The following is a 26,638-nucleotide window of genomic DNA, read 5'->3' on the forward strand; positions in this document are numbered from 1 at the left end:
TGCAGGTGCACCATGTGATGTCATGCTCAGTATATAAACTGGGGGAAGAAGAAGGAGGGAGGGACGTTCAGAGTGATGGCGTTTGTCTTCCCAAGTAACCGTTAGGCGTGATGGAGCCCTGCTTTCCTGGAGATGGCTGAACACCTGCCTGCCCATGGGAAGGAGTGAATGAATTCCTTGTTTTGCTTTGCTTGCATGCGCGGCTTTTGCTTTACCTGTTAAACTGTCTTTATCTCAACCCACGAGTTTTCTCACTTTTACCCTTCCGATTCTCTCCCCCATCCCACTTGGGGGGAGTGAGCGAGCGGCTGCGTGGCGCTTAGTTGCCGGCTGAGGTTAAACCATGACAAAGACACAGAGTGACAGCCTGTACCAGTGAAGCTTTTATTTCATCAGAAGCAGAAAGTGGTTTTGGAAACCCTCATCTGTAAATTCTTGACAAACTCTTTGTCACCATCACAGCCGATGGTCCACATTCACTCAAGGTGGAGAAGCCTTTGCCCAACGGCACTAGTGCTTGAGACGACAAATGGAGGAGAGGAAAGAGGAAGACAGAGACGTGCTCAACACCCAATCCCTTCACGGTCTCTTTTTAACCACTTTTGAACACAGACATTTAGAATAAAACGGTTATAATTTTTACCTACTAAGAATAACCCGATGAAGGAGAAATTGAGGACACACATACCTAGTCGGAACAGCAGTGCTTTTCTCCAAAAGAAACTTCTAGTGCCAACCAGCTATGCAGACACACTACACTCACTATACAGCCTTATACAGCTTTACTTGGATGAGAGAGTATCTCTTCACAAGTGATTTTTTCAAATTAAGACGTAATTAAGTTTCAAAGCTTCTAAGAGAGACCTGTGAGCTGAGAAGGTCTGTTAGGACTTGTTGAAGACATCTGAAGATACCTGCAAAGGCAGTAAGGTCTCCATGGCTTCCAAAGGGCTGCCACCCAGGTAGTGATATGCCTCTAAATTATACCTAGAAATCTCAGCTGGAACCTGCTCTTAAGATCTGCCATTCAGTGTTGGCCATGACAAACTGCATTAGGAAGGAGGTGGACAAAAACTCTAAGTGCCAAGTTGCAGCAATCCTTGTTGTTCCTTTTCCTCATTTTTAGACCAGAGCATAAATTGTAGATGAAACGTGGTTCTTGCCAGAAGATTACAGTTATGGTTTCCATACCCAGCAAAGATGGAAAGAACCATACAGTAGCAAGAAAGATAGATAAATATACATAATTTTTTTTTTTTTTTTAAGTCCTGATCTTGGCCAGGAGGAGTTCAGACCTGCAGGGCCTTTTGTCCCACCCACTTTTCACCATCTTAAAATCGAGATGGGGATCTTGGGCTTCAGCACAGATTTCTGGCTAAAACCAGAATGCATGTACATCCCTCAATTTACAGCACAGCTTGTTTTCCCTCCAAAGTCTGTCATACCAGGACAGCAAAGATCTGAGCAGTGAAAAAACATTTGCAACCATTCAGGCTTTTGAATTCTGATTCATTAATTTGATTTTTTTGGTGGTAATACAGAGTGCAAGAGACCCAGCTATTCCAGGCATCGTAAAAATACCAAGACAAAATTCCCTGTTGCTAAAACCTTTGTGAACTTGTTGGTCACATTTAGATTTACGCTTTGTGACCTTTGGAGAAAGGTCTCACAAGCTCAAAGATTAAACAGAGAGAAATGTGCATCTGATCATGCAATACACCAATGGCCCCCTGTTTAAATATCACCTGGCTAGAGGGACTGTCCATTTTGAAGACAGCAGCATCACCCTCCAGGTATCTTCCCTTATTTGAAATGTGCAAAACTGCACCAGAGAATTGGCTCACACCACCATGAGCTGTTACTCTCTCAACACTGCTACAAAACCAGGTAGCAGTTTCAGAAAGGCCATTCCTCACTTTTGTTTTTGTGGAGGTTTTTTTGGTTGGTTGGTTGGTTTGGTTTTGGTTTTTTTTGTTTTTTTCTTTTTTTAAAATGAGCAGGGCTCCTCAGGCCACTCCACCAGAGAGGTTGCTGCAATCGGATGTCCTCCCCCGGGGCTGTGTCGGCAGTCCTGATGAAGACAGCATTGACTCACCCTTAGTAGCTCCGCTTCTCTGAGCCAACATCACCTTCGCAGATCCCTGCTAGCAGGGTGAGCCCCAAATCATGCAGACTCTGTACAACGCTGCCCTGGCCGCAGATCAGTGAGAGAAATCAAATTAGATATAGTGCTCCTTGTTAAGTACCTTCTAGTAATTTTAATTAAGTGTGAAATTGAGGGATTTGCATTTACTCTTTATTTTTTTTTGAGCATTGCGTAATTGTGTAGAAGTTACAGCTCTATCTCGATGGACTGTCTGAAATCAATGCAAGCTGAAAACGGGAGTTACCCGTGCCCTTGGATTGTAACACAAACAGGATTCAAAAAACTCAGTCTACAACTATGACCCACTGACTCAATGAACTTGAAACATCCCATTAAAAAAAACAACCCGGAACGAGAGGTTCCCAGGAGCATGACAAACTGATGGGTAAAGTAACGTGTGGGTTGGACAAAGCACTATCAAGGAAACGCCTTGATCTTGAACTGTGGCCGCCAGATCACAGAGCAGTCTTGAGGGAAGACATCAGGTTCTCATCCGAGCGCTGCCTTTAGTAAATGGTCCCAGAATATCCCATTACAGAGAGAGGGTGCACACAGCTACCACAGGCATTAGCTGACTGCTCAACTATGTCCCCGCAACATATAAAAATCAAATGACGAAGCAGATGATTAAAGAGAAACAATCAAAAAGAAATTAGAGCTGACTGGTATCTTAAGCCACATTAAATTGCCTTTTGTTCTCCTGAGCAGCTAAGGTAGGGATGTTGGAACTAAATCAAGAAGAAAATTATAACCCTGCTCTTTTTATCTAACCTCGATGTTAAACACCATTTCACGTTGTCGTTGCAGCCGTTACATTTGGCACAAACTTTGGCCACGCTCACTTTTCCGAAATCTTATTCCCCGTTAAAATCCAAGAGAAGTTTACAAGGAGGTTAAGCGGCTCAATTAAGGCACGTTTGGGGGGTCTGTAGTTAGCACAGTCCACAGCATAGATGGGGCCAATTTAAACCTGTGTTCCTTTGGTAAACATCTTAAGAAAAGCAAAAGGATTAAAAAATATTTAAACTTGCTAAAATATGAAGCCACACAATAGCCAAAAGCTATGGAAATAGGAGGTCACAAAAAAGACACTTTCAGAATATAAAAGCTGGCAAGAAAATATTAAATTTCAGCTCTACTAAATAAAATATCTTCAAAAGCTTTTTTGTTTTAAAGACACCACTGAGATCATAATCAATCAGTCTGGCTATTTAGACACGTAGCACCCCATCGGAGGATTTAGCAAAAATGAAGTACTAAATTATTCAGCATTTAAACAATCGTGTAAGGAATATGTAGCTGAAAAGGACAAACTGCGAAACAAGATTATTTTTCTGTTACTTCAGTATATACTGTTGTTTTAACAGGGCCTTCCAGGGAGATATCTAAACATTTTTTCCATGCACAGAATCAAGATCCCAGCTTCTAGTCTCATATTTTTAAGTCAAATTATTCTAGTATTTATATGCAACAGAAAAGCATGATCTCCATCTCTGAACTTTCTAAATTAACATTTTTACTGTATTTACAGCTATGCTTTCTCTTTCTCAGCTAGGCTGCCTTTTTTTTTTTTTAAATTTATTTTTTAAATCTGCCCTGCTCTGTTCACAAAGCAGTGCTTGCATATGAAAACCTGTTCCGTCCAAGGGATCACAGAGATAACCCTGTTCAGACAAATACTATATATATTCTCAGAAAGACAACTTTAAATTAATAAGCTTTAAAATCTCAGTTTCCTCAGAAAGTTTTTTTTAGCTGTAACGTAGACAAACTAAATGAGATTTATGTTCTCCATGAAAAGTTCTCATGAATTTTGGATACGCTTTGATACCTCAGCTCTAATCTTCTGGAATATTTTCCCTTTTTAAGTCTTTCTCAAGATTCATCATCAACATTTTGAATGCCTTACAAAGCACAAATACAAGCCTGTTAGTCCCCGAGGCTGTATCACAGCAGTTAAGAGCCAAAAGAACAATGACAAAATGGGCATTATTTCCACTATTTCATACACTTTTCATACACAGCTCTAAGAATAAAAATCACGTATCAAGCTGTTAAAACGCAGGCAGGAGCCTGTAACACTGGAGTTCATACAGAACCGATACTGTAAAACGTTATGCCAACACCTGACAAAATGGAAACTGCTGTTTGCCAATGCGTGCATCTCAAGGTCACAGTATTAAACAGCATCAAAATAACTCGTTAAGGTGATAAATTTTGTCTTAAGTCCCCATCTCTCTTATTCTAGCATTGAATCTAGCATTGAATTTCCTTCTGGCAGCTGTGCTAAAATACCAAACCATTCTCAGAGGCTGAATGACACGATCTGGGCATCGCGGTTTATTGACTCATGACGGATGACCAGCACGCGTTTCAAGTCTTTGATCGCTGGTAGAGATTCTTACTTATCTTTCAAATGTTTGTTGCAAATTTCTAAACAGGAGAAAAACTCAAATCTAAGCCAAACAATAATGATTAAAACAGCAAGACATCAACTCCACCTAATTAAATATTAGGATTTGTTTTCAAAAAGAACACTTTTTGAAACTTCATACCAAGCATGTTTTTGGTTGTTGGCCACAGAGCAAGCAGGAATTTTGTACTGAATAAAACTACAGTAGATGTTAATATTCATTCAAATCTATTTCCACAATGAGCTGATAGCACAGTCTGTGGAACAGAATTTGAGGTGTCCTGCGCAGTTTAAAGACAGACAAAAGTTTCAAATCATTGTCCATTTCCACCCTGCCATTGCAACAAAAGGCTTTCAGAGTTCTAAAACTGTTTTTTCCCCCACCTCATTAAAATGTTGGAAAGCAAAATGTAATCTGACAGATTTAACCCATACACATCTACCTAAGTGGACATATCTGTTACTTTTGGGACAGTCTTCAAAATAAGTCAAACTTGTCAAAATATATACCTATAACATGCACATTAAGTTTATCCTTTTGTTCTTTCCACTGCTTTTCTAAAGATGTTAAAAAATGTTGGGAGGCCCATATGTTTCTAAAGTTAGCTCGACCATTCTGCAGTAAAACCGATTTACAGGAGGTGCACCACAAAATAACTCTGTCAAAACCCAGACCTTACCATGCTGAATTATTGACCTATACGCAACCTTAATTTTTATATTGCTCAACTTTGGAGCAGTTTTAGAGATTTTGACATGCATCTCCTTCAGAACTCGGGAAAACAAAACCCAAAACCTAACAGAAAAGGGGAGGACCACCCCCACAGCACCTGAGCCGACCACCTTTCTGGTGGGATAGCAGCAAGACTGGAACTCTTTGGCTTATTGTGCAGACCCAACACCCCAGCCTGGAGGTAACCGTCAGAAAAGCAGGCTGCCACGCCACCCTTTGAGGGCTGACACACTTTGCCAGAGGATTTTGGCTACTTCCCCTTAGAAGGAACGGTGAGAATCTCCAGATCTATCCCAGACTGGAAATGTTTTAACAGCAACTATTTTCACTGCTTCCACATTTAAACTCAGTCCCGTTCCCTCTTGCCTGCCCTTGCCTACTCCGATCCCCATTCCAGGTCAGGGTCTCCACTGCCCCACTTTACTTGCGGAAACAGCCCATGCTCCATTTCATAAAGGCTCTTTCCAGCTTACGTCTCCTCCTCCAGCCAGTTCTAGCCGTCTTCTCTACGTCACAAAGAGAAGGTCCCCAGGTCTAGTCGCTTCTTTCTGTGACATTAGCGTCAGTCCTCACAATCACATCAGGCTCTTGCTTGAGTCTACTCACCTTCCCCTCAGACTTTTTTTTTTTTTTTTTAAAATCTCCTCTACAGTCAAACTGGACAGCTGCTTCCTGCCTGAAGACCTGTAAGGGGTCATTCAATTCAAGCAAGCAAAAAAAAAAAAAAAAAAAAAAATTACTACATACAGCTTTTACTCCTGAAGATGCCCTACTTTCAAAGAGCTGTTACAGGGAATATTGCCGGGCCACAACTGATGGGATCGGCTCACTTGCTTAGCCCAACTGGGACACGGACAGTATCGTCAATGCTAGATGGAGCGAGGGGAAGTAATGTGCAATGGAAGTTAACTACTTAGAAGAAACTATCAACTGATCTTCAGAACCTATACAGGAATTGCTAGTAATTCGGCTGAATTAAAGGCATGAAAAAAAGTCACAGCTTCTGTCTCGATGTTTTAAAACGGACATGTTTGAGATCACACTGCAGGGGTTTTGTTTTAAGTTTGGCAACATAATAAACAACTTGACACTGAGCCTTTTAACAGGAGAAAACAGAGAACCACAACAATTTCCCTGCTCAATACAAATATAAATACAAGGCAAATAAGCATTTGACAATTCCTTTTTTTTTTTGCCAGTTGTTATAGGTAAATTCAAGTCCAGAAACATTAAGCAGTTGGTTCTTCTCAAAAGATATTTTGCAAAGTAGTAGCCCAAATACAAAATGCATCTTGGCGTGTATTACAATGAAAAAGTGTGGACATACATTCACACTTTCATTTTTTTCAAGGAATAAGGTACCAGTAAAGATCCATGTGTTTGCCTTACTGCAAACTCCTTGCTCTCACTGCGAAGTACTTACTCTTGCAGACAATCCCACACAAATCAATGCTTCCTTTCTCCTCAGATGTCACGTTAAACTACAAGTTTTAAGTGTTGTGAATGGGATTTGCAATCTGTTATAGTGTACGTACAGAGGATTGTCTGTATTTATGGAGCAAATGCCGGAAAACAAAGATAATGACATCTCCTTCAAAGTAACTGCAGACAGTACAACTGGCATATTTTGAAATTCTAAGGCAACAATATTGGACCAGCATATGACACTCTACTGTAGAGACCAAGTTAATGTACTGCTTTCTTCGGCAAAGTAGAAATTACTCTGGTGTTTTTTCCCTTGTCTTTTTTTTTTTTTAAATTCACTAATAGGTAGCAACGTGAAATGCCAATATTGCCACCAGATAACTTAGGTACTCAACTTCTGCGTTCAGTGAATCCCTTAAGATAACATGCAACGTCTGGTTTGAGTAGTACACTCTTTAAGATCATCTATCTGGCAATATTCATGTATATTAAAAATACACATGCACATTTTTGCAGACTTGCAATTTAATGTATTTTCATAATTACTACAAAAATGCGGTTTCACAACTGCTACCATACACTGGGACTCCTACAGTAGTATGGAGAATGTACAGATGTCCTTCCCAGAACTGGCAATACTGTGCATTGTGCAAATTGTCTAGGACTCCAATCCTTTCTGAGCAGCAGTTAGAAGAAAATTTGTGGGTTGAATACCGATATCAAAATACAGGTTTAAATAATTTATTCTTAAAAACATTCATATTTATAGCCTCTTACAGAAAATAAACAATTCATCTGATTATCAGATATGTCCTCAGTTTTTCCAGTTCCAAGGTATACAGAGGTCTCCATCCTGCAGCACAGAGTAGAAATGCGAAATGCAAAGGTGCATGCCTTGTAGGTATGGCAACGATTCTTCTAGCAGTCGCTTACAACAATCTATCATCTGTGCACTGGAAACACTTGGTTCCTTATACAGCCGATCCAAAGAAAATTTTTCAGTGGAAGTATCGATTAGCTCTTTTTCCGAAATCATCATCCTAGCAAATGAAGACAACATACAGTGACAAAATTAGGACTTAATCTCTGAAAAAAACCCTTGAAATAAGTGTATTTGTAGGTTATACGCATGTAAACAAAGGTGTCACTTCAGGTACAGCTACGGTACAGCTGAGATTTTTGTGCAGGTTGACACCTATGTCTACCTCAGAGGCTAGACTGAACATGCTTCCACGATTATGGGCAACAGCCTGCCTACAGAGTCACATTTGAAAGCCTCCACCATGATGGTTTTTTTTGCTCACCAGGTAACAGGGAAAAAAATACCAAAATAAAAATCCTATGAGGCTTCATTTTTAATGTAAGGGATGAAAAGTACTTAAATAACCTTGAAAGTGTAAGCGTTAAGAATAAAATCATGTTAATAACTACTCTGTCTTCTTAACTAAGACCAGTGGTCTGCACATCATCAAAAACAACAGATGACGGGTACAGTCACCTGATGCATATTAAATGCGTTAATAACTTAATAAATGCAGAAGTATATAGATTTGGTTGGGCTCAACGATCTTAAAGCTCTTTTCCAACCTAAATGATTCTATGATTCTATGAATATGAAATTCATAGCTTGCAGATGATTTTTTCCATTCACCCTAGACAAAAAGTGATAAGACAACACATGGCAAACTCAAGCTACTCAGAAATAAAGTTAATGTGCAGAATTAATTCTCACTGGAACTGTGACTGATCATCTAATGCAGAGACAGTTCAGGTTCAGCAAGCCTTACTAGCTCAGGCACTGTGCCACATCATCACACGTATACTTCCAGAGCCAGCTTGGTTATAGAAACAGCACCACTGCTGCCCTACAACACACACTGGGCTAATCAAGGGAGGAGCTACAAAGCAGCAGCACATTTGCAGAGCCGGGATGTGAATCATCAGCCCAAGCTACGCACGGACACAGCTACTGAGACTATTTGACTCACATGAAAACACTACTGTAAGGGCTCAACATCACTCTTTCCAGAGCTCAGCAAGGAATCTCTGTGTACTTGCACGGCACTACGCTCTGCTGAGGCACTCAGAACGCTGTACAAGAGCCCAGACCAGCTCTGGCAGTCAGGGACGAACTGAGCCAGTGAGTTAACCTGGAGCAAGCCTGCCCTCTCTACTGACCATATCTGTGCCACCCTCCTGAGCACATTCTCTAATACCTGAGCACCAAGCTTTCCTGTCCTGTGTAACCTCAGGCTCCCCTGAAGGATATAAAGTTAGCTGCACATCGTGAGAACTGCAGGTTTATTTTTAGTCACTTCCACAAGGAGGCTTACAACTCTATCACAATACAAAACTGATACTTTAGAAAAGCAAGGGGAGAAGTAGATTCATACTAAACCCTGCATTACTAGAAGACTGACATTATCCACACAGATAAGACAATTTTTTAGAGCAGCAGTGTTTGAACCCCGCAGTGCATCAGGTCATACAAAATTCCAGCTACACTATGCTATTTACTGCATGCAAAACATTCATCTGCATGCGCAGAGTAAATCCAGTACATCTCAAAATATTTTCCTTTATCTCAGGGCCCTTTTAAGAACCACAGGAGGCTAAGGAAAATCAGAAGTACAGATTGGGTTCTGTTCAAGGAACCATTGAGTGGAAAAGGAGTTTTCAGCTTCAATAAAAATACAACTAAGGGGAAATAGGACATATCCACAAAAAAAGTAGAGGTGATAAATACAGAATGACTGTTTTGTATTTCCTACAGCACAAGAACTAGAGAATGACAAATGAAGTCATCAGGCTGTGGATCTATAAAATAAAGAACACCTCTTCCCTCCTTCATACACACATGCTACATGTAATTCAACTATGCAATTTGCTGCTACGGGATATTTTGGAGCCACAAAGTGTAAGTCGGCTCAAAAAATAATTAGACAATTAAGAGCGGGAAAAAAAGAAGATCTACTAAACTACTGAACGCTCTTAACATGAGATAATGTTTCCAGTTTCAAGTATTTTCTCAAGTGCAGTCAGTCAAACTGGGAAGGAGTACAGAGTAAAAAAACCCACCGCATTTTTTTTTGCCATTCATACAGCCTTTCCGTAAGCTAATAGATGATGGGGACAGACCTTTGATATGATGCAGTATAGTGTTCTTTACTATTTTACACAAACCAGCAATCACCCAACCCACAACAGAAGAGCTGAGATACGTAGCTTGGCTCTTACATTCTTACAACACAGCTGCTTATACTCTGAGGGGAGCCCCACATTTTTCCTGGATTAGTGTCTTTATAACGTCGGGTAGAGTGAGGTTTTTTGGAGAGTGAGTTACCCAGATGCAAATGCATACATTTGCTACAACATCCCTCCCAACCTCTACAGACAATACTTTCTCAGCTGTCACATATGGACAGCTACATAGAGAGCTATTCAGCAGTTATAACTCATAAGGCAAAAATAATCTAACTTCAAAGCTGGACTAGTGTTACAGAAAAATTCCAAACCTCCATGTTTTACTGGAGTAAAGTAAAACTCCAAGTCCATCTCCAAAATATATCCTCCCCAGTAATCAGGTCTTAAGAGCTAAAACCATAAAGCCTTCAGCAAGACTCATGCCTAAAACAGCCTTCACAAAAAAAATTTCTGGATTTATCACGTATACACTCATGACAATGTGATATTTCAACAATTCATTAAAAGCTTTCCAAAGCAGAAAAATAAACTTGCAGTAACAACCTCTAAAAGGACAGTAACACCCAGTTACTTATCACAGTGTTTTATTCAAAATAAAACCAGTATCTCTACTTCATGCTCTTAATCCTCAAAGACACATACAAGGTCAAGAACAAAATTTACAGTTCTGATGGATAACACAAGTCATGGACTTAATATTAAGTAAAGTACTATGACTATTGTCATCTCTCTCATCTCACTCCCATCTGTGAAAGAGTACCAAGGAGGTATTTCTCTCATCATTCTATCCCAATTTTTTTCCTTCCCCTTGTTAGGTGCTAACTAATCTTTTCCTCAACTAACTGACAAACAACTAGAAATCATAATTCTTTAGTCAGTCTCAGTTATTTTTAGTTTAGATCTTACTGCTTTCTTGTCACAATGTAAGTAACATTAATAGAAGTTTGTTGCTTTTCTTATTCAATAAAAAGATCTCCTCCTTAAAAAAAAAAACCACCTCTCCTTTGGGGAAGTAATTGTAAAAAAAAAAAAGATGTAATTTTGTCTTGTAAGCAAAGATCTTTTATTTCTGAGTAAAGTACAACTGTTTCTACAAGGTGGAGGATGGGTAATTTCTAACAACTGTTTTCACTGAACACTGAAATTTTTGACTCAGTAAAGCTGATGGGTAAAGTTCTATTTCATAAACAGAAGTTTTGTTTCCACCAAAAGAGCATGAACACATTCTTCAAAGTTCTCCTCCTACAAATAAAACATATGACATGTAAAGATTTTCATGAGCTAAATGTATCAAGTTACACGAACACTTACTCCTCCTTTCTTTTCAGATTCTCTCTTGCTTCCTGCGCTTTGGCAAAAATAAACCATTGAAGGGTTGCTGGATCACAGACCGTTGGGATCGTAAAGTGTCCAAATTCATGTAAGCTTGGTGCATATCTGTCACTAATGAAACATGATGGAAGTAAAAAACAAGGTATCTTTTTTAACGCAAGTATTGACATGAATTACTTTCAGTATTAACTCTGCAGATAAAAGAGCATCAATTAATCACAATAAGAATAATTGGTAAAAAATGAATCAAGTTTGGTTCATGAGAAAACAGAAGCATCATACATAAAGCTTTTTTAAAATTACGTTTCAAAAGCAACTGCCAACAACACTAAAAAAATATAAACAGCAGCACCATCATACACAGCTGAGTGTTGACCTGACAGCACAAAACCTTTGATTTAACCCAGCACAACACTAAGATAAAGACAGAATTTTGAATCTAACTTGAATGAAAGTAAGCAGGATTTTCTTCAATCTGATTCCTTCTTAACCCATAAAAAGGGACTTAAAACCTTTAGAAACAGAAAGAGTTCAACACAATGAAAATCCGAGATTATATTAGTTCTCTTCTTAGTGAGAACAATAATCAGTGTAACAAAAAAACCAAAAAAAAGAGCAAAAGCTCTAAAAGGAAGAAACTGCAATACCTGCAAATACCTACCTTTCCAGAATCATCTGCAAGCCTCGCAGACTACGAGGATGAAAAAGTAGTCTACTGTCACGTAATTTATTATAGAAAGAGTCCAGAGTCTCATAGTACTCTTCTAGAGTCAACAGGGGTTGCAGTTCTTCAATATATATTACTTGTATGCCTCCCAGAAGTTGGCTTATCCGATCTTCCAAGAACAGCAGCCTTTTTTGAAGTTTATAATAATTTGGCAATCTCTCAAAAATCTGTGCACATACACAAACAAACACTTCCTGTTACAAAGCATAAAACTTAGTTTTAAGAAATGAAAAAAATAACAAGAAACTATAAAAGAAGAGACACTTAACAATGCAAACATGGAACCCAAGGAGGGGTGGGGGGTGAGGGGAATCAAAGAATACCAGAAATCAGAAATACCAAGTATATACATTTTGGGGCAAGATATAATGGAATAAGCTTGTAAGTATTTTCAGTATTTATACTATAAAGGCACCAAAAGCCCATAACAAGATTGATGGATGTCCTCTTTCTCTATATATACAGAAATTAATAGTCCCAGATAAAAAAAAAAATTATAATCTGAGGTCTACATAAGATGTTTATCACCACAGTTACAGTGGTAGAGCTATTCCACATACAGTCAAAAGTGTTTTTGCCAGCCTAATTTACACCAATTCTCAAAAAAAGAGAAGTCTCTGTTGCCGGAACTAGTTCTTTCCAAGGGTTTGGATGATAACCTAGCTCATCTTGAGTCTGAAGGGAGAGGAGAAAGGAGGAAGGTACCAGATCTCTAATCTACAAAACTTATACCAGAAAAGGTTAAGAAATGATCAGACTTGTGAGTCGAGACATAGAAGGTGTGATAGGGAGAAGGCTGGAACAGGGCAACAAGTGAAAAGAGAAAGTCTGTAGTAGCAGTCACTACTTACCATCTACCCAGTTATTACTATAACACAGTTTTCCATACAAAAAAATACTGCTGCTGGAACAAGTCAAGTGATTTCAGAATAATCTCTTTAGAAACCCAAGAGAGTAGTAGAATCAGAACAGCTTTTGGCACAATAAAATCCATTGGTTCAGCATTTGCATTTGTTACAGAGGATTTTTGCAGTTTTTCTCTAAGTATTGTACCTCTGACCAAGCATTCTACAGACTGACTTGGACACTATTCTACTGCTTCCTTTTTCTAGTAATTAGTAACAAAAGTAATAGCACTTAGGACTGCTTTCTAAAATGGGTTAGAATTGGACAAAAAATTCTGTTCTCTAAAAACCAAGCGGCTAACCAACCTCACGAAGATTGTCACTGACTTTTTCTGTATCATTTAACATGATCTTCAGTGCATTTTAAAATAAAAAGCCTTTGATTTCAGGTCCAAATACATACCTCTCCTTTACCTTCCAAAGCAAATACCATCACCACGACTAACTACACACATTGTCCCATCTGCACAATACTTTGTGCAGATATATGACCCGTTCAGAAACCCCCCTGGCAAAGGTTAGAAAGAGGAATCATTTCTCTTTTCAAGGAAGACAGTGTTTATTTTAGTATAATCAGAAGAACACTTTTATTCCAATGACTATCAACACTCTCAAATCTTGGAGTAGAAAGTTTTGCATTAAATTCTAGTTTCTCAGTTTAAGTTCTTTGTAAATCATTCACATTAACAAACCACAGTTTGTTTTCTCCCTCAGTGAAACATACAGGCAAAAATTCAAACCACCACCAGAGAAAGCTTTGGATTGAGTGCTCAATTTTCGTATTATTCATTGACTGGAATACAGAAATAGAATATTCTGATATGCCAGCTGGATGAAATTCCCAACTATGAAATTCCACCAATTATTTCCTTTACAAAGAAATATTTTTTGATAGAACTATCAATAATATTTCAGCAACCAAGATTCAAGAAAATTTCCTTAAGTGACGTGCTGATATCACTACATATTTTATTTGTGGTCCTTCTCATATAAGACTATCATTTAGGATGCCAGAAAGCTTGTCAACTCCGAACTTTACACAAGCAGCAGCAGAATTCGCACAGTCACTAAAGATAAATTTCTACAACATCCACGTTATCTGCCTAAAAGAACAAAGTGGAGTTACAGGGTTGGTTAGCAGCCATTAACTGAAATGATCACTTCAAAACTCCCTTGAAGTCCCATTTTTACAAAAAATCTGAATAAAATTCCTAAATTCTTCATAGGAATAAGCTCTTTATGGATCATGAAATATTCTGCCAGTGCTCATTGCACAGACTGGAACACTGCAGAACAAATCAGTTTTCTTTATATCTAATCAGGGGTAGGACTGATTTGTTAGTGAAAGCAGCAGTAAAGATCTGACAAAGATTGTTGTTAGTAACAGTATATCACAGGATTAAATTTAGAACGCAATGTACATGGTTATGCTAAACATAGTAGCTATGCTTTATATTACTCATCAGTTATCTGCACCAATTAATATTTTGGTTATAGTTTAAAAAAGGATGTTATAACAAGAGGCATTATCATTTACTTTAAAATCTTCTTACTTTGGTCCAGTGATGGTGAACATCCATGGTCCCGAGCATTATGTGACCTGCTGCACTCATACCTGAACGGTCTGTAAATACCACTGTGCGTCCTAAAGATTGAACAAAGCTCTTTACTAATTTGGGTTATTGCAATCATTCCCACAATTATTTAAGGCTTAACTATGCCAGTAACATGTTACAAGCAACACATTTCTGCAGCATGCACACACACGAGTAGGTGCTTTCGTTATTCTCAAAATTTGAAAGAGTATTCTTGAAAACTCCAGTTCAAGAATTTTTTTCATACAAACCTTACTTAGCATTTGCCTTCTCCCTGTTTAAACTTGATAGATTTTTAGTTAACTGGACTTTTTTCCTTACAAAGACTACTTTTAAAATAAGAGAAAATCTCAGCAGACAGCATATTCAAAGAACCTGTACAAATCCTGTATACAGTAGGAATTATTTGCTATACGCTTAAAGTATATATAAATAAGGTAAAGGTTGGTCAAAGAACCATTAGCACAGCCATTCAACACTATTTCCACAGAACTCTCTGCAACATGCAAGCTGTAAGAAACGCTTTCACATTAGCTTTTTGCTCTTTTTTTAAAGAAAGAATAGAAACAACATAAAAGGATAATACTAGGTTTACTTTTGGGGGGACAAATCAGTTTTGAGTCTGAGTATGTTTTTTTCAGTGAAGTACAAAGATCCTCAAGAATTCTTTAGGCTAAAAGCACAGGCAACTATGCATCAAAATAAGCTTCCACAAAAGTCTTCAGTGCGATGAATTAATCTACAAGACAAGGCTTGAATAGAAGCTCTTGCTCTCAGCAAGCAGTTTTCCAAAATGCTTAAGAAAGAGCAACGCTGACTTTAAGGCATCTAGTCCATCCTTGTACCCCAAGGCAAGATCAACTGTACCTGTATAATTACTGACAGGTATTTGTCCAGTATATTATTAAAGATCTTCAAAGATGGAAACTACAACAGGTTCACAAGACAGACTTCTCTAGCACTTTAAATCCTTAGCATGCTTAGGTAAAAAAACTAATTTGAAACCTGATACAATTTAAAACTACTACTTATTGTCCTACCCACTCTGTCTTTTGACAAAGGATTAGGTGAACCCTCAAATGAAAGCCACTCAAAACAGAGCATCTGCAGACAGGCATAAAATGTGGAGTTACAATTAGAGGAAACAGATACTGCCACAGGTCAAACAGCTGTATGAGAAGAATGGTAGGTCAGGTTTACAGAATATTTTAGTTTTTCCTGAGAAAATACAGACTTTAATATAGGTATTTTATGGAACATGTATGGTAAGAGAAGACAATACAATTTTAAAGGTATTCTAGTAAGTCCTCCTTATATTGACTCTTTAGAGAGCTACTTGCATTTTTGTCTTGAATCTACCACGGGTAACAATCTATTACTACCTCCACCCTTTCAGAGGTTCAGTCTGGATTTTTTTTACTTTCATTGTTAGTACTAAGTCTAGTGCCTTTCACTCACTCAGTTTGCAATTATTAAGAAGTAAAATAGAAGCTGAGTGTAGCGAATACACTATAAGAAAAGGTCACTTTAAAAAATACCCAGTAGCTTAAAATTTAAGTTCTCACCAGCTTTTCAGTAAGCCCAGCAGGGTTGTTTTTGCAGTTATCAAAAGCATTCATGAAAAGAACTAGAGCTCCCTTGCCACAGAAGACTCCTGCTCATCTTCAAATCAATACTATATTAGGATATATGAAACAAGCAACAGAAATACCTTTAACATTCTTTAATACTTCAGGTCTCTGTTGGACTAAGCGACCTAGACTGTGTAGTTGGCTACAGCGGTGAGCAATACCCCAGCTTCTCTGCCACCTAAATAAAAATATAATTGAAAGCATTTCATCCTCAACATTATTAAAAAAAAAAAAATCACAGAAGTTGAGAAGCAGGTGAAAGCCTTGTAACACAAACAACTCAAACAAAATAGCACTCTAACAGTAATAAAAGCAAAAGCCTACTGAAAAGCTGTCCATGTGATACGCTATTTGAACAGCTAAAAAGCCTAAGAAAGACACTGAAATTTTATTTAAAGTGAGTGCCAAAAAAAAAAAAAGGAATACAACCAGATATAGGAAAAATAAATATAAAACCTGCTAGACAGAACAGAACTTGCAAATCTCTCCCCCAGTAAGAAGGGGGTTAGTAAGTAAATAGCAACAAACCCAGTATTTGGTTCAGTCATGTGGCATGCAGTTTCTGTTTGTACACTGTGTAATGTTTGTCTAGAAGAACAAATACTGTATTTAGGGACATTGTCTCTTTTTTTTTTCTTTTGAGTTCCTAGTCCAAAACATTACTATGATTCCAGTGGTAAGTTGCTATATATATAAAAATCAATATTTTACAGTGGAATAATATTTGTTAAACCATACAGGAGCCAGGTGTTACCTGGGTGACTTTAACAAACAATTTTGACATCTCTTCCACCACAGACAGATCAAACTCCTAACTAAATTTCAAAAAGCATTTAAATTGTAAAGTTGTCCCAGTGTATTGAAAAATTACATGCTTTTACAAACTTCTAGCTGATATAAAACTGTCTCAAAATGGGAAATTAACATTCCCTTATTGCACTGGATCTGTCTGGGATGGAGTTAAATTTTCCCCGTAGCAGCCCTGTGTTTTGTATTTTTTACTAAAACAGTGTTGATAACACACCACTGTTTTGGCTATCGTGCAGTGCTGGCACAGTGTCCGGGTTTTCGCTTTTTCTTCCCACGCTGCCCCCCTCCATCAGCGAGTAGGCTGGGGTGGGCAAGAAGCTGGGAGGGGACACAGCCAGGACAGGTGACTCCAACTGACCAAAAGGATATTCCAGACCATATGATGTCACGCTCAGCAGTAAATGCTCAGGGAAAGGAGGAGGAAGGGGGGACCCTCGTGGTTATGGCGCTTGTCTTCCCAAGCAAGCATTACACATGCTGAGGCCCTGCTCTCCAGAAGGGGCTAAACACCTGCCTGCCAATGGGGAATAGTGAATGAATTCCTCCTTTTGCTTTGCCTGAATGCACAGCTTTGCTTCACTTCACCTATTAAACCTCTACCTTGATCCATGAGTTTTCTTACTTTTACTCTTCCTGTTCTCTTCTTCCCATCCCGCAGGGGGTGTACAAGCGAGCGGGTCTGTGGGTGCTTAGCTGCTGGCTGGGGTCAACCCACATCATCTCATTTAGGGAAACCTAACTGGCAAAAACCCACTCTTTGGGATGCAGAGAATGGCACTATGCCACAGCACTTATGAGGCAATTCAATCTATTATACTGCAAGTCATTCTAGTAACTATTTACTGTTACCTAGCAATATCACTTCGCTTTCAGCAGCACCAGACAGGAATGTAAAAAGGTAGCTTATAGATCCTACCTTCTCTTCAGCTGTCCTAAACTTATACGTGGAATAAAGCCAACGACCCCGTTATTTTTTCAAACCTCTGTGAACACTAGCATTAGGCTGCAGGATCACAAGTAGCAGTTACCTATTAAGATACCTGTCAGATTTCTGACACTCACATTCTTTTCTGAATTATGACAATATAACTCTTGAAAGGTTAGTAACTCTTCATGGAACAATAGTTTTAGTGTATTTTAAAAGCACAAACTGTAAGAAAATTAAGTATAAGCCATGAATAAAACCAAACCTACGCATTTAATGCTGAAGACTGTTTCAGAAACTTAAAAACCCCCACCACAGCACAGTTGCAGAGGATTAGAAATTGTGTTCAAAAAAATTGGCTTCAGCTTAAAGGAAGCCAGGGTCTTTTACAGGGTGAAAGGAACAAAAGAACGATTTCAGAAGCTCCGACTCTCTTTCCTGGTTAAAAGAATTTAACAGACTAGCCCTTGAAATAATCCCCCAAAGTTTATTTTTTCATTGTTGAATACCCTCACTGCCATTTTCCCCATCCTGAATATCCCACTTCAGAACATCCTCGTTCAAAGGCACAAAATTTAAAAAAGGATCATAAATTATTTTCTGGAAAACATTCTGAAGAATCAAGATCACCAACTGTACTCAGCCCTTTCAAGCAAACAAATATCCTCCTCCTCTGGAGCGTGGGAAACAAGACACTAGAAAGAACAATGTTTTTATTAAGTCTTCGCGGGATGTCAATATGTACCTTGTGCAAAGTTGCATTTCACTGCCAATCTAGTTACCTTTGTAGATAGTCCCTTGAATTCAGGAAGAGCAATTTTATCCAGCAAAACACCCAAACTTAACACATATGCACAGGTCCTATTTCAAGTGTTTATGTGTTTGCCTCCTTATGGAGCCTACGTTATTAGTTACAAATACTAGGTCTTTTTGAGCAGATTGTAACAGTAAATTTTTGTCCCAATAGAATTCTTCCAGAAAAATATTGTTCAGTGCAATAACATTTTTACATGTATGGAATACAGCTGTTTTGTTGGAATAAGCCTTTAAAGCTCATGGCGTAGCATTACACAACACCTCCTTGCTTTGACTGTCTTAATGCAAGTCCAACTGATCTAATTTATTACCTGATATCCGAGAGCTGGAGTTGATGAGAGAGTTCAAATTTTAAACGTTCTAATTCTTTTCTAAGCGGCAAACTCTTTTTCAGCTTTTTTACTGCACTTGCTTCATTATCATCTAGCCAGGATCTGAAAGAATAGGAGGAAAAAACCCCAACAGTAGAGGTGTGCTGCATTATCTTTCATGCAAATAGTACAACTAACTGAATTCTTACTGTTAACATTAACATTTAATTTCAAGTTACCAGGTAAATGGATTTTTTAAAAGTAGATGACAGAAACTGAAATTGCTAAATGCTTCACCTTAAGATATCTACAAAGGAAAACCTGGCGCTTAATGTGTCTTTGGGGGGGGACTAGGGAATCAAATTGAACCAAAAGACACTGACAGTGTTACAACTGTTAAGACTTAGAGGTGCAAAAGGCGGAGAGCAGCAGATTAGTATGATTTAGGAGAGCAGCTTCAGAATTTAGTGCTTTAATGAAAGAAGTTCCCACACATCTGCCTTTAAAAAAAAAAAAAAAAACAACCACCAAAGTTATCATAGTATATTATCAAATAAGGGAGGAGGTACTAAAGGGCTAAGTTAGGTAACTCTTACAGAGCTGGGATGAACATAGATTAAGCAGGTCAAAGTTTTACAGTTCTTTTGTCAATAATCACAACCAGGCAAACATGACTTACGGAGTACATCTAAAACTTTCAATAAATAGATCATTCTATTTCTAGGAAAAAGCTACTCTTTAAGAGATTTAGCCTTTGTTCATAGCATTTTTACACTCTTACAAGCTTATTTTTACACTCTTATTTTTACAAATACTTCCATACTCATACTATATTCTAAGCGAAAAAATCCAAACTCAGAAGCAAAAAGAGAGGCCCAATGCCAAATGGCTAGGTATTAAAACCAGACTGTTAATACGTAACTGTTCATGGCATTTCTTGTAAATGTGTAAAAATAAGTAAAAATATTCTCTAGTATGTTAAATATCAGTTAAGAGTTTTACAGTAGCATATATTATAGTAGTTTTATTTGCGAGGTGCTAGGCAGGATGAGGGGTATTCTTTGCTCTGAAGATACAACCACCACAGTTCCGCATTTATTTCAAATGGCACCTAAGTCTCATTGTTACAAAGTTTTTGAAGGCAGTATTTTTCACCGTTCCGCAAAATGAGCACATACAGATTTTATGAACAACCAACTTCTAATACACAACATGCTGCATTTAATGCAAGTTCAGCATTTATAATTGCCTCAATTTAAATATTAAGGTTGGTATGCTGAACAACAAATCAGAAGCACAACACTAAGATATCTGGCAAATTAAAACATTCTAACCTTAGTTTTCTATCTTTTATTGTATTATCTCCCATCCCCAACAGAATGTGATAATGAAATACTAACAGTGAAGTTAATAGCCGTATAGTTTTGTGTTACAGAAGTCCTGTAAGAGGCAAGGAGCTATTTGGAGCAAGTGGAACCTCTGCCTCCTTCTGAATCGCCGCCAATGTTCCACAAAACTGAAAAACTAGATCAACCAAAACTAGATTGACCAAACATGAATGCTGGGCAAAGAGACAAGAATGCCTCAGCTATAACTATAACTATAGTTACCCCAGGAGCTCATTTGAACTCTCTTTAATTATAAAAAGCGTGACAGAATTACATGTTGTACAATAAAGTTTTGTATTGTTCAGAATGTTTATTGATTGCCTTTAAAAAAACTCAGCATTAGAATAAGACCAATTCAGGTTACAAAATATCAGTTAAATAAAAGCCTTACATTAAAGTTGTTTCCACTCTCTGGGCTTGTTCTAGTTCCTCCTCAGGATCCTTGAATCCAGTAAATGAATAATAAGTCTTATCCCATTTGATAGGTCTGTTCACTGTGCTTCTTGCTTCCTTGTGGGGCTGAGAGTTCACATTCAAACTTTGAATATGCTCCGTAGATAAACTGCAGGAGTTGAGAATATCTAATACTGTGCTCAGGAGATCCCTAGTATGTAATGTAAAACTGACTGCTCGAAACCCTGTAAAATACAGGCCCCACAAAATTAGTATTATTTAATTAAAATTATTTAAAATTCATTCACTATTCTCTCATCTTACAAGAACCCAAACAAGGCGTACATAGTCAGAAATTACTGTGATAGTTATTTCAATTCTCACTGCAAAATTCATGTGCAGTTTAACCTTTAAAACTGTTATGTGTCCAAAAATATAAATGGAGCTGTTTTAACTATCTGAATCATTGGACAAATTGAAAACCTAGCTACAGATGCAGCATAACCCAAAAAAGGATGCTTTCGCTTTAACAGTGGCACTTTTGTCCGACAGCTCTACACAATTCACATTGTTACTGATCATCACTTTGGATGTAATTTACTGTAGAAACGCAGCGCTACAACAGCTCTTCACAGGCTATGAACAGAAGCTTCAGAACAAAACACTACACTTGCACACTGGCTAAAACTAAGTCCCATCACTTAGCTATTGGGCCTAACTGCCCCATTAGAAAGCAAGCAAGTATTAGGCTCAAGAGCAGAACACAGCCACCAGTTTTTAAGTAGACTGGACATAACACTACTATTTTCTTGAAAAACAGTATGATTGTTTTCTAGCACTAGGGTCCCTCACAATTTGCTCAAGTGTTTTGACTAGCAGGATATAGAACATAAAACTCATCTGTTAGATAAGGCATACTGGTACATCAGAGACAAATACGTAGAATAAAATTCATCAAAACCAACATTCCAAACTCGGCAATATTTTCTGTAGTCTCAAAGCTAAGAGACAACATGGTAAATTGAAGCTTCAGATATTATACAACTTCTGCTTACAGAGCAAGTTCCTACTGATCCTACAAACACCCTGACATCATGTACTGCACATTATCTGCAATGAAAACAAGGACCCAACTGTTGCCCCAGGTAAACATGACAACGATATTAAAAGCAGAAAAATTATCATTTACCTCAACCTATGTTTTTTACTTCCTCATACTGTGACTTGACCTCAACTTTGTAATTTCTGATTCTTTCAATGCTTTTTAAAGCTTAGGATGTTTAATTACTTGGGATGGTCCTAGCTGTCTATCTAATACATACTTTCATGGTTTGACAGGATTTTTTTCAGTTGAAAACTCATTATCACAAGGCTAAGTGATGGTCTGAAAGAATTTAAATACAGGAAGATACATTCTGCACGATATAAAAGCACCTGAAGCACTGAAGGATTCTTGAACATTAGAAGAGTTTCGTTCTCTTTCTCTTACATAAAAAGTAAGCTGAGTTGGCTTAAAGGAGCGAAATCCTGGTTTCTGTAGATTCTCCAAGTAGCCATTTAACCTCTTCAGAGAGTTTTCATTTACTTCCTGTTTAAAAAAAAGAAAAAACCAAAACACATTACAGATGATGAATTTGGCCATTTTTTCATCTAAACCTTTTTAATCTTACATGCAGAATTAAGTTTTTACAAACTGCCAGCTGCTCTTAACAAGGAGTGATATAGTTCATATTCTCAGCATAAATGAATAATTATCTTACATGAATAAACTGTATGATGTACATACTTGTACATTCCAAAACACCACTTCTAGGGCTTTCAAGCTTAAAGAAATCAATTGATTCAAATATAATGCACAGCATTTCAAAGTGATAAAGCAAGTAATATGTATTATAAATTAGACTAGAAGGATTCGGTATTTTCTTTATAACAATTAAACAGAATATATGACTAATAAATAATGAATGTTTGAGGGATCTATCCTTGTTAAAAATAAAGAAAGTGCATCTTTTTGTTCTCTGGTAACAAAGATATTAAATTCTAATACTACTTTTGTTTCTCTGACAGCAGGAAAACTAGAAAATTTCCATCCTTGATATATGACACATTTACAAAGAAAGCACACAAGAAGATTTTTACCCTCTCTTTGGGATGCTGGCCAAAGAAATCTGGATGCACAGCAAAATAGAAAGGTCTGAGAGCATTGATGGCATCAGCTCCTGACAAAGTTCTTGACTGAAGAATACATTGTAACAGTATCTTCTCCAGACATAACCTAATAGAGTAACAGAACGTTTATGCATGATGCAACCAATCAAATGACAAACTGATATAAATTACATTAGAATGTGACCGAATGGAGGAAACATTCACAGTTGCAAATACAATCATTTAAAACCGGTATTAGAAGTCCGAGTGCTGGATTTTTCCTCTTGGGACTCACAAAGCTGTATTTATATGGAGCAAATCCAACAGGTTCAAGAGATGGTGGATGCTAATGGCTGATTAAAGACATGTAAATAAGTACAATAAATTTTTCCTCTACTTTCTCAAAGCAGGCTCAAATAAAAATTCCCTAGTCAAGTAGTTCGAATGATAAAGACTGGCTTTAGTGGTATTTTTTGTAGCTATTGCTGAAGCTGCTCTTAAAAGCCAACCCTTACATACTTTTGAACCTCCAAGTTAAAAAGCCAAACCTAGTATTTTTCAAGCAGTGCAGAAGAACATTAAATTTTACCCGGGAGTAATAATCACAATTCAATCAAAAGAAGTTCTGCATTAGTTTCTGAGGTCCACATACGTGTGCCCATTTAAAAAAAAATTACTTTCCCAAACATACTCTTTTATAGAAGACATCAAGTAAAAAGACAGCACTTTTTTGCCCTTTGATCTTCACTGAAAGAAGAAAAGGACTAAAAGAAATTTCAGTGGTAGGAAAAGAAGATTGTTTCACCTAAGATCAGAAGGAAAAGTTAAGCTGAAGAAGTTCTAGGAAGTTCAGAAAATAAAAAAGATTGAATACCTCCAATTATGCACAAATTAACAGTTCTGCAAAGAGCACGCTTGTGTAACAAAAGACTGAAATGGAAGGAAAAACAAGTTCTGAATTAAAGACCACCAAAATTTCCTGTCATAATTCAAAGCTGATATTCAGGTTAGCAAACTAATTACCAAGAGACGGTCTATGTAAAAGTGGCAAGAAAACGTGAATTGGTAAATATTTAATAACAGATTTTTCCTTTAGCTGATCTCACAGGCTAACAAATTCAACGGTCCCAACATTTTCTCTGTGATTAATGTTCATTTTAGTTTGCAACTCAAAGGTAGGGGTTCTGCTCTGCTAAGCAATACAATACTGTTTCACTCCTCACAGTATCATTCATCCAAACTGCAAGCCCTGAATAGGAAAATATATGGCAGATTGGAAGCAAAGCCGATTCCAATTCACATAAAAAAAATAAGTTCATTAATAATAGTAAGCAAGACTGTTTTACAAAGAGCTATTTGTTCAGCATCCTAGACCAAATAATTGTCCTGGACACAGAAACATGTGAGACTATTTCCTGACTGCTTTCATTAATTAAAAAAAAAAAAAAAATCCCCAAATTTGTGCTCAGACAATAAGCAGTATTTTTCATTTTGGCAAATGGTGGAGTAAATGGCAACAGTTGAGTTGTCAAGCAGATGCAATGACCCTTAACTTTACCTTTTTTCTGTAAACCTTTCCAGCTCTTCAGTTAGAAACATGAAAGCAGTTAAAGCTAGTTTTCTGCCTAAGAGGCGGGCAAATATTTAATTAGTAGGTCTTAAAAGTCAGCTTAAAAGTCAGTTTGCTGAAAACAGGAGACATTTTTGTAGAAAAGTGGAATAGAAAATCTGTAACGTAAGACAACTAATGAAATTTCAAACTGTTATGACTAAAAACAATTTTCATGCGTGTGGATTAAATGGAAGATTAAAAAAAGACAAAATGTATTACTGGCAAACACTTCTACCTCCTTGCTGGCTGCATCTGAGAAGGACTCTAAGACTAGTCATCACCATAGCCCATGATCATACTCAAAACAGCAGGAGATGGTGAAATACCACAGCAATATCATGTTTTTATGGAGAGCAAAAGCTCGCAATCACCAGAACATGCCAGAGTTGCTCAGTGATGCAGGAAAAAGCCTCCACCTGACCTGGCACGAAAGGAAGCAAAGCACACTGGATAAAAGTCCACTTGGTCATATGCTTTACCATTTTGTATCCGGAAACACCAAAATAGTTGTCCTGCTGAAACAAGTGGACACAAAGCTGTAAAAAGGAAAAAAGTTCTTTCCAGCAAAGGAGGAAAAAAAAAAAGTAAATTAGCCAGCTACCTACAAACAAAAAAAAAAGTAAATTAGCCAGCTACCTATCTGATAGCAGTTTTGATTTAACAGCCACGCAAGAAACCCACATCCTCCTAGACCCAGCTGCCAGGAGGAAGTAAGGAGCTCAGTTCTCTCTTCACCTTATTCGTACACCATCTCCCACATCCACTCTCGAGCTACATTGCATGCCGTTTCCAGTAGTTAGGGAAAAAAGTTCCAACACACCTGGAAACTATTAATTGTACTTCCAAGTTTATTAATTATAAACTTCCATCTGGTATTCTACAAGAAAAATGGCCAAGTATGGTTAACTTCAGATCCCTTGTTTTGTATCTAAACAACACTGTCACACTAGCAGGAAGGCTCAGGATTCCAGCCAAAAGTCTATTTTGAACTTGCTTAAAAGAGAAACGCTCAAAGGCCAAAATTAGTCTGTGTGACAGCAGGAAGAATTCATTCACTGAAGGTGAAAGACAGAACTCTGAGGCATCCTTCAAGTGAAGTGACAAAATAAATGAATTAAAATGAATTTAGAGAAAGAAAATGCAAGAAAGATGCTTATGGCTTCGCTCACAAGGAGCAAGGATCGTTCCAAGAACTTCATTCAGATTTGAAGAGCAGAGAAAGTCTTTGTGTTAAAATCAAGGTCATAACCACTTTGAGGACAGCCGTCTCCACTTCATGAAAGATATGAAACACAATCTCCGCTAGAACACATTATGCAATCGTACTCTAGGACAGATTTAATTTATTGATTAAATAATTCCCTCCAGCTTTCTTTCTGCTTTTTCTTTACATCTCTCTGACGTTTAACTTTTTTGGCTTATAGCGTTGGCACTGAAAATCTTTGTTAAATTAAGCTCATTATTACAGATATAGTCACTCATTTTGAAACACTGAGCTTTAATAACTCAATAATGCAGTAATATATTGCATATCATATTCAGATTTAGACTACCACTTTCTCATAATTAAGCTATTTTAAACCCCTTGTTTTGTTGAGAGCCTTTTTAATATCTCACTCGAGGACAAGCATATGGCTTTGGGGGATCTTCAACTGTGGATGCTCTGTTGAAAGCTTCAAGCTGTAGAGATGAGAAAGCCAACGAAGTAAGCATTAAACAAAAATACCAAACCAGTTTCACAGATATGCAAGTCATAAACAAACATATAAACATCTGCGAAAGGTAAATTAGGTCAGCAACATGCCTTACCTTCTCACGGCTCTCAAGCAGCAAAACATTTCAGCAACTCAATGGTCAAGCTAACTTTCAGCCATCCACTAACTCACTTAAAAAAAAGAAAAAAAAATCCTGTTTAGTAACGGACATGAGCATTTCCCCCTATTACTTATCAGTGCATTCTCCAAATCCCAGGTGATAAATTTTAATAGTAATACAAAATTGAGAAATCACACATAAAACATAAGGTTTTGCATAAGAAGGTTTTCAGTTTCCTCTACAAACAGTGAGTCTTACACATATTAAGAGTTGTTACCATATTTTGGTTTGAAGATGAGTATTTAAACA

General features: G+C 37.5%; 1 protein-coding gene across 3 annotated transcripts; it reads right to left on the reverse strand.

Moving 5' to 3' along the window:
- Positions 1–3,792: 3,792 nt before the first annotated feature.
- Positions 3,793–26,438, reverse strand: TCAIM (T-cell activation inhibitor, mitochondrial). Of its 3 annotated transcripts, XM_009288636.2 has the most exons (11): positions 26,324–26,400; positions 22,894–23,029; positions 22,189–22,342; positions 20,753–20,999; positions 18,974–19,096; positions 16,192–16,289; positions 14,439–14,530; positions 11,915–12,174; positions 11,233–11,364; positions 7,495–7,757; positions 3,793–5,976 (listed from the first exon to the last, which is right to left on the reverse strand). In XM_009288636.2, exons 1-10 carry the CDS (start codon positions 26,350–26,352, stop codon positions 7,532–7,534), a joined length of 1,497 nt encoding a protein of 498 aa, XP_009286911.1. In that variant the 5' UTR covers positions 26,353–26,400; the 3' UTR covers positions 3,793–5,976; positions 7,495–7,531. The 3 variants fall into 3 exon arrangements, with proteins under 3 accessions (XP_009286911.1, XP_009286912.1, XP_009286910.1); XM_009288637.1 differs by lacking the exon at positions 3,793–5,976 and having other exon boundaries at positions 7,225–7,757; positions 11,915–12,147; positions 26,324–26,438; XM_009288635.1 differs by lacking the exon at positions 3,793–5,976 and having other exon boundaries at positions 7,225–7,757.
- Positions 26,439–26,638: the final 200 nt, after the last annotated feature.

Source organism: Aptenodytes forsteri, unplaced genomic scaffold (assembly GCF_000699145.1).
Source record: "Aptenodytes forsteri isolate BGI_AS27 unplaced genomic scaffold, ASM69914v1 Scaffold9, whole genome shotgun sequence".
NCBI lineage: Eukaryota > Metazoa > Chordata > Aves > Sphenisciformes > Spheniscidae > Aptenodytes > Aptenodytes forsteri.